At 62.5% G+C, this 14,572-nt stretch overlaps 1 protein-coding gene across 3 annotated transcripts in view; it reads left to right on the forward strand.

Moving 5' to 3' along the window:
* The window catches only part of CAMKK1 (calcium/calmodulin dependent protein kinase kinase 1), a 120,406-nt gene that overhangs the window by 37,183 nt on the left and 68,651 nt on the right, over positions 1-14,572 (forward strand). For all 3 annotated transcript variants that reach the window (XM_068165350.1, XM_068165349.1, XM_068165352.1), the window contains exon 2: positions 13,030-13,554. In XM_068165350.1, the coding sequence (XP_068021451.1) occupies positions 13,129-13,554 (426 nt within the window). In that variant the 5' untranslated portion in view covers positions 13,030-13,128. The remainder of the gene's footprint in view (positions 1-13,029; positions 13,555-14,572) is intronic.

Below are 14,572 nucleotides of genomic sequence, written 5' to 3' on the forward strand. Positions count from 1 at the left end.
TCAAAGGCCAAGCTCTCCTGCTGCAGCCAGGGCTGCTCTGGGCTGGGGGTTGGGGCCAGGCTGTTACCTTGGTGCTGATTTCCACCAGGCTCTGTGCCCAAGCTCTGCCCTGGCAGGAGGGCAGCCTGACCTGCATGTGATGCTTGCTGATGAAGGCTGTGGAGCAGCAGCCAGGCTGGCTGCAGAGATGAGATCAAGTGCATAGAATCACAGGATGGGTTGGGTTGGAAGGGACCTCAAAGCTCATCCAGTTCTGAGCCCCTGCCAACAGCCCAGGTTGCTCAAGGCCTCACCCAGCCTGGACCTGAACACTTCCAGGGATGAGCTGTCCACAGCCTCCTGGGCAACCTGTGCCAGAGTCTCCCAACCCTTGCTGCAAAGAATCTCTTCCTCCTCTCCAGTCTCAGTCTCCCCTCTCCCAGCTCAGAGCCGTTGTCCCTGGGCCTGGCCCCCCAGCCCTTGTCCAAAGTCCCCCCCAGCTTTCTCGTGGAATTGGTCTACCAAACAATCAAAGACTGGGAAAAGACTAAACCTTGTCCTGAGTGTTTGTTGTCCAGAGCAGGTTTGAGTGCTCAGAGGCTCCCCAGTCCTGTGGCCTTTCAGCCTGCCTCTCTCCTGCTGAGGTGTGTTCAGGAGCTGGCACAGGGCTGGCTGTGGAGGGAGCAGGCACAGCTGGCAGTGCTCACAGGGCTTGGCTGGGTAGGAGTTTGTGGAGCCATGCAGGAAAGGAGCAGGCACCTGCAAGTCTATCTACTCTTTATTGCTGTAGCTGATTGATTGCCACTGAAGCCTTTTGCTGCTGCTGTGGCTCTGCCTGCTCCTCACCAAGGGATGCTGCAGCCAGGCAGGTGCTGGCAGTGGCCCCAGCTGCACACTGCAGCAGGAGGAAGTTCCACAGCTGACCTCTGGAAGCTGGGAGCCTGAGCAGTGGAAGGTGAGAGTGTGGCAGCTGCTGCAGGCACTGGTGGAAGGGGGGGGACTGGTGAGACAGGGGGTGAAAGCTCAGCCATGGAATCACAGCCCTGCCTGGAGACCACCAAGCCCAAGCACCCCCCCAGAGCTCACAGTGCCAGCACTGCCATGAGCCACAGCCCTCAGCACCACAGCCCTCAGCACCACAGCCCTCAGCACCACAGCCAGGCAGCTCTGAAAGCCCTCCAGGGATGGGGCCTCCAGCACCTGCCTGGGCAGCCTGGGCCAGTGCCTGAGAGCCCTTGCTGGGAAGGAGTTTTTCCTAACAGCCAACCTGCCCCCCCCGGCACAGCCTGAGGCCATTGCCTCTCCTGTCACTTGTTGCCAGCCCTCCCAGCAGCAGGGTGAGGAGCTGCTGGCCCTGTTCTGGGGAGAAGCAGCAGGCTGGGGTCAGTGTCTGGCTGATGAAGGGGTGGCAGTCAGCACTGGGATACCAGCAGGGACTTGGCCTTGCTTCCTCCAGGGCTGGGAGTGCTGCTGGGGCTGGGGAGCAGGGCTCCTGCTTGAAGAGGGGAGCGGGCTCCTGCCTGTCCCAGCTCTGCAGCTGCTTCTGAATCCCTGGCTCACAGGGCAGGCTGTGCCCCACCTGCTCTCTGGAGCCATGGTTGGGTGTTGCTAGGTGTAAGCCCATGCCCCACCTGCCCAGGAGGAAGAGCTCTGCACCCACGTGAAGGCCTCTGAAGCACTGGGGGGCAAGCAGGGATCCCATCCAGCAGGGCTTCCCTAAGCCACAGGAGCTCTTGAGCATCTGCTGAGCTTTGAGGAGAGCCCAGCCAACAAAGTACTGCTGAGGTGGTTGTGTAGCTTTGATCTGCACATCTGGAAGAAAGAGAGGATCCAGTCCCAGTGGAAGGGGGGGGGGTGGGACTGCCCCAGCTGATGCTCAGTTGCAGTGGGGAGAATGTCCTTCCCTTGCTGTGGGTGGTGGCAATGGAGGTGACTGCTGGGCTCTGGGGAGGCCTCACCTGGGCTGCTTGTCCAGCTCTGAGGCCCCCAGCACAATAAGGACATGAACCTGATGGGCAGAGTCAGGGAGGGCCACAGAGGTGCTGGAGCCCTTCCATGGGGACAGGCTGGCAGAGCTGGGGCTGTTCAGCCTGGGGAAGAGAAGGCTGCAGGGAGACCTCAGAGCAGCAGAGTACCTGAAGGGGATCTCCAGGAAGGCTGAGGGGGGACTGTTCCCAAGGGGCTGTGGGGCTAGGATGAGGGACAGTGGTTTGGAACTGGAGCAGGGCACCAGGAGGAAGCTCTGCACAGGGAGGCTGGGCAGACACTGGAGCAGGCTGCCCAGGGGGGAGGTTGAGGCCCCATCCCTGCAGAGGTCAGAGCTGCTGTGGGCCTGGGCAGCTGGAGGTGTCCCTGCTGGCTGCAGGGGGCTGGAGAAGCTGGCCCTGGAGGGTCCCTCCCAGGGCAGTGCAGGCTGTGGGGAGGCAGCAGCTCAGCACTGCCCAGCACAGCTCCTGTCAGCAGAAGCAGTCTGCAGAGTGCTGCAGGCAGAAGCTCCTTCATCAGATGTCTGCTGTGGGGGCTGAGCAGTGAGGGGGCCTGGGGAGGAGTGGAGGAGCGATGAGAGAGGTGTGGGAGATGCTTTTAGTGGCAGGCTGCCTCGGGGGGGGCAGTGCTGGCTGTGCCTCTGACTCAGGCAGCGTTGGGCACTGCCAGGCTGGTGCCCACGAGGGGGGCAGGCTGCTGCTGCCTGCAGCTCTGCTGCCTGCCCTCCTTTTACCTCTCAGCACTCCCATGGAGAAGCCTCTCTCTGGATGCCATCAGCCCATGGCAGCCCAAAAAGGCCATGGTGGTGTCCTGGGGTGCCAGCAGGCTGTGGAAGGTTCACCAGCCTCTGCTCTGTCCTAGTCAGGTCACATCTGGAGTCCTGGGTCCGGTTCTGGGCTCCCCAGTGAAAGAGAGACACTGATGAAGATGTCAGAGAGGACTGGCCCCAGTCCTGACCCCTGGGCCATGAGCTCCAGGCCTCCAGCTGGACCCTGCACTGCAGACCAGAGCCCTCTGAGCTCTGCCCTCCAGCCAGCTCTCAGCCCAGCTCTCTGTCCCCCTGTCTAGCTCATGGGTGCTGAGCTCTTGTTATGGGAGAGTGTCCAAAGCCTTGCTGCAGCCAAGGCAGAGACCCTGCCCTGCTCTGCCCTCCTCCACCCAGCCAGGCACAGCAGCAGAGGTGGCTGGCAGGTTGGTCAGGCACGGTTTGCCCTCTGTTCATCCATGCTCACTGCTCCCAGTGAGAGAGGACCTCCAGAAGGAGCTGTTCCAGCACCCTCCCAGGGGTGGAGGTGAGGCAGACCTGCCTGAGGGTCCCTGGCCTTGCTCATGGGTCAGTGTGGGGATGGAGATGTTGTCAGCCAGGGTCAGAGACAGCCCCTGACTGAAAGCTTGGTGTCTGAAGGCCAGGAGAGAAGGGTGTGGAAGCAGCCCAGCAGTGCTCCTGTGGGCTCTGACTGCAGAGGACAGCAGCAGCCCTGGGGAGCAAGGTGCTGCAGGTGGAGATGCAGATGTTGAAGGCAGCAGGGTTTAGAGGCTGCATGGCACAAAGAGCTGAAGCCAGGGCACACAGCATGTGCTGGGAGAAACCTTCCCCTCTGCATGCCTGCTCCCCTTGAGCCTGCTCCCCTTGAGCCTGCTCCCCTAGAGCCTGCTCCCCTAGAGCCTGCTCCCCTAGAGCCTGCTCCCCTAGAGCCTGCTCCCCTTGAGCCTGCTCCCCATGCTGAGTGCTGGGAGTGACAATGGCAGTGGGGAGTGCTGGCAGGAGGGAGGCCCTGCAGGGAGCCCAGGCTGTGTGGGAGCAGGCTGGCAGGGAGGCTGCCCTGGCCACAGCTGGCCCTTCTGCATGCTCTGGTGGCCACACACAGCTCTGTCCCTGGGGAGCCCCTTTGTTACTGACTGCCTGGGGGGGTGGAAGGGGGCTCCTGAGGGTGAGCCATCCATGTGAGCTCTGCCACCCCCCTGGCTGTGCTCTGGTGGAGCAGAGGGTGGATGAGGTCTGCAGCTGGGGCAGGGGGACATCCCCAGCCTGAAAGCAGGGCCTTGGCATGGGAGGGTCTCTGTGAGGTGCTCTCTGCTGGGTGTTTTCCTGCTGCCCCCCTGGAGTTCAGCTGCCAGGCAGGGAGCTGCACTGCCCTGCTGCTGCTTACCCTGGGGCCAGGCCTGCCTTGCTCGGGAGGGTGAGGCCATCCTCAGGCCTCTGCACTGGGCTCCCAGAGACAGGGATGCAGGTCAGCAGTGGGCTCCTTGCTGCCTGCCCCTCTCTCCCCAGGGACCAGCTCCTTGCCTGCTGGGAGGATCTGCAGCCACTGGGTCTGCTTTGCACCAGGGCCTGAGCAGTGAGCTCCAAGTGCCAGGGGGACACAGTGCTCTGCAAGCCTCAGAGCCAGCACAAGCCCTGTGTGTGGCAGCAGAGCTGGAGGGGGCTGGTGAGGGTCTGCTGCCTCAGCAGTGCCTGGAGTGGCTTGGACAGACAGAGGTGGAGTGGTTGTCCTGGCAGGGAGCAGACATCTCCTGGTGGGCAATGCAGGAGGGCTGCTGGTGACTGCCCTGTGCTGAGGGATGCCTGCAGTGTGGCAGAGCAGCAGTGCTGGCATCCATGGGGCACAGCAGCTCCACACTTTGTGAAGGCTCTTGGGTTGTCCTCCCACCTGGAGACTATGTTCATGCAGCCAAACCAATCCCCCTGGGGAGACATAACTGCTGCTGGTGAGCTGTGCTGCCAGCCCAGCCCCAGCCTGCCCTGGGCTGAGCCCCAGCAGGGTGGGCAGCAGGGGCAGGGAGGGGATTCTGCCCCTCTGCTGTGCTCTGCTGAGACCTCCCTGCAGTGCTGGGGCAGCTCTGGAGCCCTCAGCACAGACAGGGAGCTGGGGGAGCAGGGCCAGAGGAGGCCACAGCAGTGCTGGCAGGGCTGGAAGCCCTCTGCTGGGAGCCAGGCTGAGAGAGTTGGCTTTGGGCAGCCTGGAGAGGAGAAGGCTCCAGGGAGAGCTTCTGGTGGCCTTGCAGTGCCTCAAGGGGAGATCAGAGAGCTGGGGACAGAGTTTTGCTCAGGGCCTGTGGTGCCAGGCCAAGGGGGGATGGTTTGAACTGAGAGAGGGAGATTGAGAGTGGGGAGAAGGAGAAAGGTTTGGTGCTGAGGCTGGGGAGAGCCTGGCCCAGGCTGCCCAGAGAGCTGCCCCATGGCTGGCAGCAGTGCAGGGCAGGGTGGTTGGGGCTGTGAGCAGCCTGCTGGGGTTGGGGCTGTCCCTGGGGGCTGCAGGGGGCTGGATGAGCTTGGAAGGTCTCTTCCCCCCAGGCCAGGCTGGGATTCCCAAGGCTGTCTGCTGGGGTCAGAAGGATTTATGGGAATCCCACCTGCTCCTCAGCCTGGTTCCTGCCTCTGCCTTTATCCCAGGGGATGTTTCTGTTGTGAGGTGCCTGTGTTCCTCCAGAATGGAGCTGTTGAGCTACCAGAAGTGGTTTCCCTTGGTGCTTCAGGAGCTTTTGCTTGAGCAGCAGCAGGAGGCAGCAGGAGTTGGGCTGCAGGCCTGGCAGCTGCCTGTGCAAGCCCCCAGGGGCACTGCCCAGCCCTGCTCCAGGGGCTGCTGTGTACTGCAGGGGTGCAGGGCTGCAGGAGGCTGCTGCCAGCAGCTTGAGCAGGCTTGACCTGTAGAACCATAGAACTGTTTGGGCTGGAGGATCCTCTGGGATCATCCAGTCTGAACTCTGACCCAGCACCGCCCCCAGCACCACCCCCAGACCCTGGCCCCAGCTGCCATGGCCACAGCTTTCTTGAGCACCCCCAGGATGGGGACTCCACCTGCTCCCTGGGCAGCCTGTGCCAGCCCCTGACCACTGCTGCAGCAGAGAAAGTTTTCCTCATCCCCAACCTAAGCCTCCCCTGGCACAGTTCCAGGCCAGTTCCTCTCCTTCTATCACCTGAGCCTGGGGAGCAGAGCCCAGCCCCCAGCTGGCTCCAGCCTCCTCCCAGGGAGCTGCAGAGAGCAAGGAGGTCTCCCTCAGCCTCCTCTGCTCCAGGCTCAACACCCCCAGCTCCCTCAGCTGCTCCTCCCCAGCCCTGCTCTCCAGACCCTTCCCCAGCTCTGTTGCCCTTCTCTGGCCCTGCTCCAGCCCTCAGTGTCCTTCCTGGAGTGAGGAGCCCAGAGCTGACCCCAGGATTCCAGTTGTGGCCTCCCCAGTGCTGAGCCCAGGGGCACAGTCCCTGCCCTGCTCCTGCTGCCCACACCACTGCTGCTCCAGGCCAGGCTGCTGGTGGCCTCCTTGCCCTCCTGGGCACCCCCTGGCTCATCTCCAGCCACTGTTGACCCAAATGTCAGCTGCCAGCTCCTGCTCTTTCAGCACAGGGCTTCCCAGCAGAGCTCTTTTGCAGCAGGATCAGCTCAGCAGCCCCTGCCCTGGTGCTGGGAGCCCCTTGCTGCCCCTGGGCTGCTGCTGCATTCACCTCATGGACAAACTGTTTGGGCACTGAGCTGTTTGGATCTGGTGCTGGCTGGAGTGAGGCTTGCAGAGCCACTGTGCTGACTCAGCAGATGAGTCAGGCTGAGTCACCTGGCAATCAGTGCTGCTCTTCTTGGGTGCTTCCAGCCTGGCAGGGCTGGTGCTGAGCTCAGTGTTTCTGCCTCCCCCTTGCATTCAGGGTTTTCATTAGAGGTTTGCTTTGGGTTTGGATTTCTCCAGTATCTAAAGCCCAAGAATGGTCATGGGAGAGAAGGGCAAAGCAAGGGCTGTGGAAAGGATGCCTTGGGATCCTCTTCAGGCAGAAGAGGGAAGAACTCACCTGGCAGGGATGTGCAGCCCAGGAGCTTAGCCTAAGTTCTACAGCACTGTGAGAGCTGAAGTGCTTTGAGCTTTGTGGTCCCAGAGCCCCAGAGGTGGTGAGGCTGGAAGGGACCTCTGGAGCTCACCCAGCCCAGCCCCTGCTCCAGCAGGGCACCCACAGCACAGTGCCCAGCAGCACAGTGCCCAGGGGGGGTTGGAAGCTCTCCACACAAGGACACTCCACAACCTCTCTGGGCAGCCTGCTCCAGGCCTCCAGCACCCTCACACCAAACAACTTTCTCCTCCTCTTCACATCCAACCTCCTGGGCTCCACTCTCTGCCCCTTGCTGTCCCTTGTGCTGTCCCTGGGCACCACTCAGCAGAGCCTGGCCCCAGCCTCTTGCCCCCCACAGCTCCTTCAGCTCTTGCTGAGCATTGCTCAGCTCCCCTCTGGGGCTGCTCTTCTGCAGGCTCTCAGCCCCAGGGCTCTCAGCCTTTGCTCCTCCCAGAGCTGCTCCAGGCCCCTCAGCAGCTCTGCAGCCTCCCCTGGACTCTCTGCAGCAGTTCTCTGTCTCTCCTGAACTGGGGAGCCCAGAACTGGACCCAGGACTCCAGCTGTGGCCTCCCCAGGGTCCCAGGATCACTGGGGTACAGCTCAGGTGCCCCAGGGTGACATTTCCCCACTGTGTTTCCAAGTGCAGCTACACCTCACAGCTTGTCTTGCCTCTGCAGTGCTGCCAAGCCTGTGCCATGCTCTGGTGCTGAGCTCCTCAGCAGCCTGGCACAGTGCTGCAGTGACCCAAGGGCAGACCCTTCTTCCCTCCAGCAGCTTTTGCCCAGTGCCTCCCCAGATAATCTCCAGCCCTTGACCTTGGGAGGTGCAGCTGGGCTTAGGGAGCTAAAGCTGAAGGCTTCCTCAGCCCAGGGCAGGCTGCCAGGCTTGAGAGCTCCAGGCTGCAGTGGGCTGTGTGTGCAGGGCTGGTCTGCCTGGCCCTGACTCCTGCTGCTGACCCCCCTGAGCCTCTTCCCTCTGCACAGAGCCTGCCTGCTGCCTCCTTTGGTGTTGTGCAGGTCAGCCAAGGCTGCTGGAGCTGTGAGGATCATCAGATGGGAGCTGCCTTGTGGAAGCCCTGCAGAGGCTTTCACTCCTCTTGTCTTTTCATCTTGCATTCACTGCCTCTTGTCTGGCCCTGTGCACTTCTCTGCTTTGCCTTCTGCCTGGGGAGTGCAGCTTGGCAGAGCTGATGAAGACCTTCAGCCCAGGGGCAATTGGAGGTTGGTGCTGGGATCATTTCTCTGCTTCCAATTCTTTGCTGGAGTCCCTGGGAGGAAGGAAGCCCTGCTGTGCTCTGTGCCCCAGCCTGGACCCCAGCCTCTCACTCCTGGAGCAGCTGGGAATGAAAGGCTTGGAGGTGCTGGGGAGATCTTCAGTGCAGCTCAAGCCAGCCCCTGGAATACCTCCAGAGAGCTCAGAGCCTTTCTGCTTAGCTGAGAGGAAGCTAAACCTCATAGACTGGTGTGTATGGATGGGAGCTTCTGCTGGGGGCCTCTGGGTCTGTGCTGGATGACCTCAGTGCTGAGCTGAGCCTGGCAAAGGTGCTGAGCTTGGACTGCTTTGCTGTGTCCTGCTTAGAGAGGCAGAGAGTGCTTTGGGTGGCAGGGAGCTTCAAAGGCCACCTAGCCCAGCCCCCCTGCAGTCAGCAGCTGTCACTGCTGGGGTCTTGGTTCCCCTGCTCTTACACCTCCCCTTCTTTCTCTCCATGCCACATGAGCTGCTCCTGGCCCTGCTCTGCAGCACAGCCATCCAAAGGCACTGCAGCAATGGCAGTGCTTGGAAGCTGCTTTGATGTGAGTGCTGAGGTCTGCTCCCATGGCACTAGAGGGGATTGGGCACTGGGGAGGGTTAGACCTCTCCCTTGCAGGCTGAGAAGCTCTTCATGTCCTCTTGATATCTTCAGTTTGGTTTGCTCCTCTCTGCATCATCTGCTGAGGCAGTTTGGAGGTGTCAGTGCAGGCTGCAGCAGCAGATGGCTCATCTCAGACTGAAATGGGAACCTGCCACTTGCCTCCCCCTGCTGCAGACACCCAAGGGGTCACTGCTGCAGGGAGCAGCCCAAATGCTACAGACTCCTAATCCTGAGGGACTTCTTTTCCTCATGGATCATCAGAGACTTGACAGGAGCCAGCAGTGGCCCCTGGCAGCCCAGAGCCAGCCCTGTGCTGAGCTGCAGGCAGAGCAGGGAGAGCAGCAGCACAGGGAGGGGATTCTGCCCTCTGCTCTGCTCAGCCCCCACCTGCAGCACTGCCCCCACGTCAAACCATTGCCTCTCATCCTGTCCCCACTTGATAGAAGTCCCTCTCCAGCTTTCCAGCTCATCCCTGGAGGTGTTCAAGGCCAGGCTGGATGAGGCCTTGAGCAGCCTGTGCTGGTGGGAGGTGTCCCTGCCCATGGCAGGGGGCTGGGGCTGGCTGAGCTTTAAGGTCCCTTCCAGGCCAACCCACTCTGGTTCTGGGAAGCCTCTGGCTGCTGCCTTGCTTGTTAACATGTCACAGACACTCTGAACCTTCCCACCTGCTGCCCTCTGACCTTCTCAGCTCCCCCTCACAGACTGCCCAAATGTCCCCTGCCCCAGGCTGTGCTCCCTGCCCCAGGCTGTGCTCCCTGCCCCCTCTGCCTCCCCTCCTAGGGGTCACACTGCCCTCAGCAAGTGCCAGCAGCCATGCCATTGCTTCCCCTTCCCCCACCTCCTCCTCAGGCTCAGTCTGTTCCCTCTGCTGCACAGATCCTGCACTGACCCCAGCAGGAGCCTCTGCCTGTGGGTTGGTGCTGTGCCAGGCTGCACTGCTGCAGCTGGGGGCCAGGAGCTGCTCAGCTTCCCCTCAGCATGCTGCAAGCTGCACTTGGCCTTTTCATAGCACCATTGAGTCATCTTGGTTGGAAGAGACCTTTGAGACCACTGAGTCCAGCTGTGACCCCAGCACTGCCAGGGCACCACTGGACCATGGCCTCAGCACCACAGCTCCACAGCTTTGCAACCCCTCCAGGGCTGGGGCCTCCAGCCCTGCCCTGGGCAGCCTGGGGCAGGCCTGGGCAGCCCTCAAGGGGAAGAAAAGTTTCCTAGTTCCAGATCTTCACAGGGAACCTCCTGGGCTCCAGGCTGTGCCCCTTGCTGCCCCTTGTGCTGTCCCTGGGCACCACTCAGCAGAGTCTGGCCCCAGCCTCTTGCCCCCCACAGCTCCTTTAGCTCTTGCTGAGCATTGCTCAGCTCCCCTCTGGGGCTGCTCTTCTGCAGGCTCTCAGCCCCAGGGCTCTCAGCCTTTGCTGCTCCCAGAGCTGCTCCAGGCCCTTCAGCAGCTTTCCTCATATTCCCAGCAGGTCCCCCCTCAGCTGTGCTGCTGCAGGAGGTTGTTCCTCCCCAGGGCCAGGACCCTGCCCTTGCCCTTGCCGAGCTCCATGAGGTTCCCTGTGCCCAGCTCTGCAGCCTGGCCAGGCCCTGGCAGCACAGCCTGAGGGGTGCCAGCCACTGCTCCCAGCCTGGGACCATCAGGCTGGCTGAGGCTGCACTCCAGGCCTCCATCCTGGTGTTGAACAGGCCTGGACTCTGTGCTGTGTGCTCTCCCCCACCACAGGCTGCCCCCCCAGAGCTGCCCCCAGCCAGGTGCTGCTGTGCCAGGCGCTGCTGTGCCAGGCTCCAGCCCTCTCTGGGCATCTCTGCTGCTGTCTCTCTGCCTTGGGAGGGTTTTGCACTCCTCCAAGTTTTCTTCTCAGAGGAAGTTTCTTAGGCAGGAGCCTTCTCTTCACAGTGATTTTGGGTTGGCTATTGCCTATGTGTGCAGTTAATGTAATTGCCTCTGATTATGCAAATGGCTTTAATTGTGCCATTAGCACAGGGAGGGTGGAACAGGAGCTGGGGAGGCTCCTGTGGGGATCCCTGAGCTCTGTGCACAGGGTCACAGCCTGCTCTGGCTGCAAGGGACCTTCAAAGGTCAGCTGGTCCTTCCCTCCCACAGAGAGCTGTGGGCTGGTAGCCTGGAGATGAGTTCAGAGGTATTAGGGGCTGCTAATTGCTCTGAAATTGCCTGCAAGGCCTTCACGGGGGAAGGGCTGGAACCTGCGTTTTACATGGTGGTACCAGGCACTGCCATGGCCCTGGACTCAGCACTGAGCCACAACTTGAGTCCTGGGGTCAGCTCTGTGCCCTCACTCCAGGAAGGACACTGAGCAGCTGGAGCAGGGCCAGGGAAGGGCAACAGAGCTGGGGAAGGGTCTGGAGAGCAGGGCTGGGGAGGAGCAGCTGAGGGAGCTGGGGGTGTTGAGCCTGGAGCAGAGGAGGCTGAGGGAGACCTCCTTGCTCTCTGCAGCTCCCTGAGAGGAGGCTGGAGCCAGGTGGGGGCTGGGCTCTGCTCCCTAGGCTCAGGTGACAGAAGAGGAATTGGTCTGGAATTGTGCCAGAGGAGAAACTGTGCCCAGGGAGGTGGTGGAGGCCCCAGCCCTGGAGGGGTTCAAGCCAGCTGTGGCCATGGCACCTGGGGCCAGGGTTTGGGGTCATGGTGGTGCTGGGCTGATGTTGGACTGGAGGATCTCAGAAGCCTTTTGCACCCTCACTGAGTCCTGGCAGTGTGATAGAACCAGGAGTGGCTGCTGAGCCCCTGCCTCTCCCACAGCCCATGGCCAGCAGCACTCCTGCAGGGCAGCCAGGCCCCAGGTGCTGCAAGCTGCTGTGGGTGCCCCTTCCAACCCCACTGTGCTTGCTTCTGGGATCCTCTGCTCCTGTGGAACAGGGACACCAGGCTGGAAACAGCCCTGGGCTGCACTGCTTGGTGCCCAGGGAGGTGGTGGAGTCCCCATCCCTGGAGGTGTTCAAGAGGGGATTGGATGTGGCACTTGGTGCCATGGTCTAGGCATGGGGTCTGTGTTGATAGGTTGGACTCGATGATCCTCGAGGCCCTTTCCAACCTAAGTGATACTGTGAGACTGTGAGACTGGGGGCAGAGCCTGGCCTCTGGAAGGGACTTGCTGACCTCACCTTCCACACATGGTCCTGAGGAGCTTCCTGCCCTTGCTGCTTCTCTCCTGTAGGGGATTTCAGGCCCTGGCTGACAGCATTCAGGGCTGATTCTTCCCCCTGGCTGTGCTGCTCTGAGGCATCCTCTGCAGGAAGCTCAGGAGAAGCACAGGGGGAGACAGGATAGGGCTGGATGTGCAGCCCAGCGGTGCCCCGAGGCAGGACTGAGCTCCTGGGGGGATTCTGACCCCAGCTGAAGGCTGCTGGTGATGGAGATGAGAACCCAGCTGTCATGCCCTGGCCCACAGCTGCTGCACCATGTGGCTAAAGCCTCCTGTGGCTGCTGGGAGCTCCCCCTGTGAGAGTGGCTCCGAGACGCCGAGGGCTGCAGCCCTGCACTGCCCATCCCTGGGGGGACACCAGCCACAGCAGCTGGATCACAGCAGCACTTTGGGTGGAAGAGACCTTTCAGATCATCCAGTCCAGGCCTTACCCAGCACTGCCAGGGCACCACTGAACCATCAGCACCACAGCTCCATGGCTTTGAAACCCCTCCAGGCATGGCGACTCCACCCCTGCCCTGGGCAGCCTGGGCCAGGCCTGGACAACCCTTTGGGGGATGAAATTTTTCCTCATCCCCAACCTAAGCCTCCCCTGGCACAGTTCCAGGCCAGTTCCTCTCCTTCTATCACCTGAGCCTGGGGAGCAGAGCCCAACCCACCCCTGGCTCCAGCCTCCTCTCAGGGAGCTGCAGAGAGCAAGGAGGTCTCCCTCAGCCTCTTCTGCTCCAGTCTGAACACCCCCAGCTCCCTCAGCTGCTCCTCCCCAGCCCTGCTCTCCAGACCCTTCCCCAGCTCTGCTGCCCTTCTCTGGCCCTGCTCCAGCTCCTCAGTGTCCTTCTGGGGGTGAGGGCCAATCCCCAGCCCCAGCAGTGCTGGGTGCAGGGGAGGTGTGCAGGGGCCGTGGCTGTTGCGGTGCTGAGCTTGGCTGCACACCAGGAGCTCTTGTACCTTAGGAGCAAGAATTGCAGAGGTGGAGCCCTGGCTGTGCCTCTCCTGCTCTGTCAGCTCTGGCTGCCTGCTGGGCTGCTGGAAGGGGAAGCTCCCTCTGGCCCTGGCACTTGTGGCAGATCTCTGGCCCTGGCACGCAGCTCTTTTCCTGTCGCAGCGTTTGTGACCTGCTCCCAGCCTGCCGCTGCTGCTCCTTCCCTCTGCTGTGCAGCAGGCAGCCAGAGCCGGGGCTCTTGGTTGTGTTTGCCTCGCCCGAGCCTTCAGCCCAGCTCTCTTTGTGTCTCCTGCAGGTACCCCCCGGAGCGGCTGCCCCGTGCCGTGCGCCCCCTGTGAGCCCTGCCCGCAGCCCTCTGCCGTCCCTCCGGAGAGCAGCGCAGCTGGATGCGGCCATGGGGGACTCTGCAGCAGACGGCATGGCCGGAGCCACAGAGCCCTGCTGCCAGGAGGCAGAGAGCCGGCTGGCAGAGCGGGTGGCAGCCCTGCGGCTGGGCGCCGGCCCGGGCAGGGCTGAGCCGCGGGGCCAGGGCAGCGCCGGCAGCGCCGCAGCCTCCTGCCGCAGCCTGGCCGCCGCGCAGCGCAGCGCAGCCCTGCTGCCCGCCCGGCCCTCCGCAGAGGCTGCCCGCGGCCCTGCCCCCGCCACCCCTCTGCCCAGGCCCGTCCTGTCGGCCAGGAAGCTGTCCCTTCAGGAGAGATCCTCGGGAGGCTCCGTGGCCGCCGGCAGCGCAGGCTGCAGCCCCTACGCCACGGGGCCGTCCCCGCGCGTCCTGCGCCGGCCGACGGTGGAGTCCCACCGCGTCTCCATCTCCGACGCTGAGGTAGGGCTGCTGCTGCTGCAGGCGCTGCTCACCGCTGCCGGGGGGCTCCTGCAGCGGCGGGGCTGAGAGCCCTGGGGTTGCTAGGGGAAGAGTCCCTGCAGTCAAGCTTGGGACGGTTGAACATCCCTGCGGCCGCCCTAGACCGCTGCTGGCTGCAGCCCTGCTCCTCCCCTCGGCTCCCTCAGCCCTCCTGTGCCTGCCACAGAGCTGTGTGGGAGCCAGGAGCCTGCTGAGGAGCAGCAGCAGGCAGGGGAAGGGCTGTGACCAAGGGGCTCTGCTCTTGTGTCCCTGCTGGATGTGCCCCTGGGGGGGGTATCAGTCACAGCAGCTCTGCTGATGGTGTTTGGTGGCTTTGAGCTGCTGGAGCTGACCTGGCTGCTGTCATCCTGCCCCTGCTGAAGGCATGCTTTCATCTTATGGAGCTTGAGGGCCACTGGTGCCTCCTGCTCCTTCGTGCTCAGAGTGTAACAGCAGTGATGACCTTCCTCTGCTCCAGCTCAAGAGGTTCTCTTTCCACTCTGCTCTGCCCTACTCAGGCCACATCTGCAGTGCTGGGCCCAGGTCTGGGCTCCCCAGTTCAGAGAGACAGAGAACTGCTGGAGAGAGTCCAGGGCAGGCTGCAGAGCTGCTGAGGGGCCTGGAGCAGCTCTGGGAGCAGCAAAGGCTGAGAGCCCTGGGGCTGAGAGCCTGCAGAAGAGCAGCCCCAGAGGGCAGCTGAGCAATGCTCAGCAAGAGCTAAAGGAGCTGTGGGGGGCAAGAGGCTGGGGCCAGGCTCTGCTGAGTGGTGCCCAGGGCCAGCACAAGGGGCAGCAAGGGGCAGAGAGTGGAGCCCAGGAGGTTGGATGTGAAGAGGAGGAGAAAGTTGTTTGGTGTGAGGGTGCTGGAGGCCTGGAGCAGGCTGCCCAGAGAGGTTGTGGAGTGTCCTTGTGTGGAGAGCTTCCAACCCTCCCTGGGCATTGTGGTGCTGGGCACTGTGCTGTGGGTGCCCTGCTGGAGCAGGGGCTGGGCTGGGTGAGCT

This window comes from Melanerpes formicivorus, unplaced genomic scaffold (assembly GCF_026170545.1).
Source record: "Melanerpes formicivorus ecotype bairdi unplaced genomic scaffold, bMelFor1.0.p_v2 SCAF_88, whole genome shotgun sequence".
Lineage (NCBI taxonomy): Eukaryota > Metazoa > Chordata > Aves > Piciformes > Picidae > Melanerpes > Melanerpes formicivorus.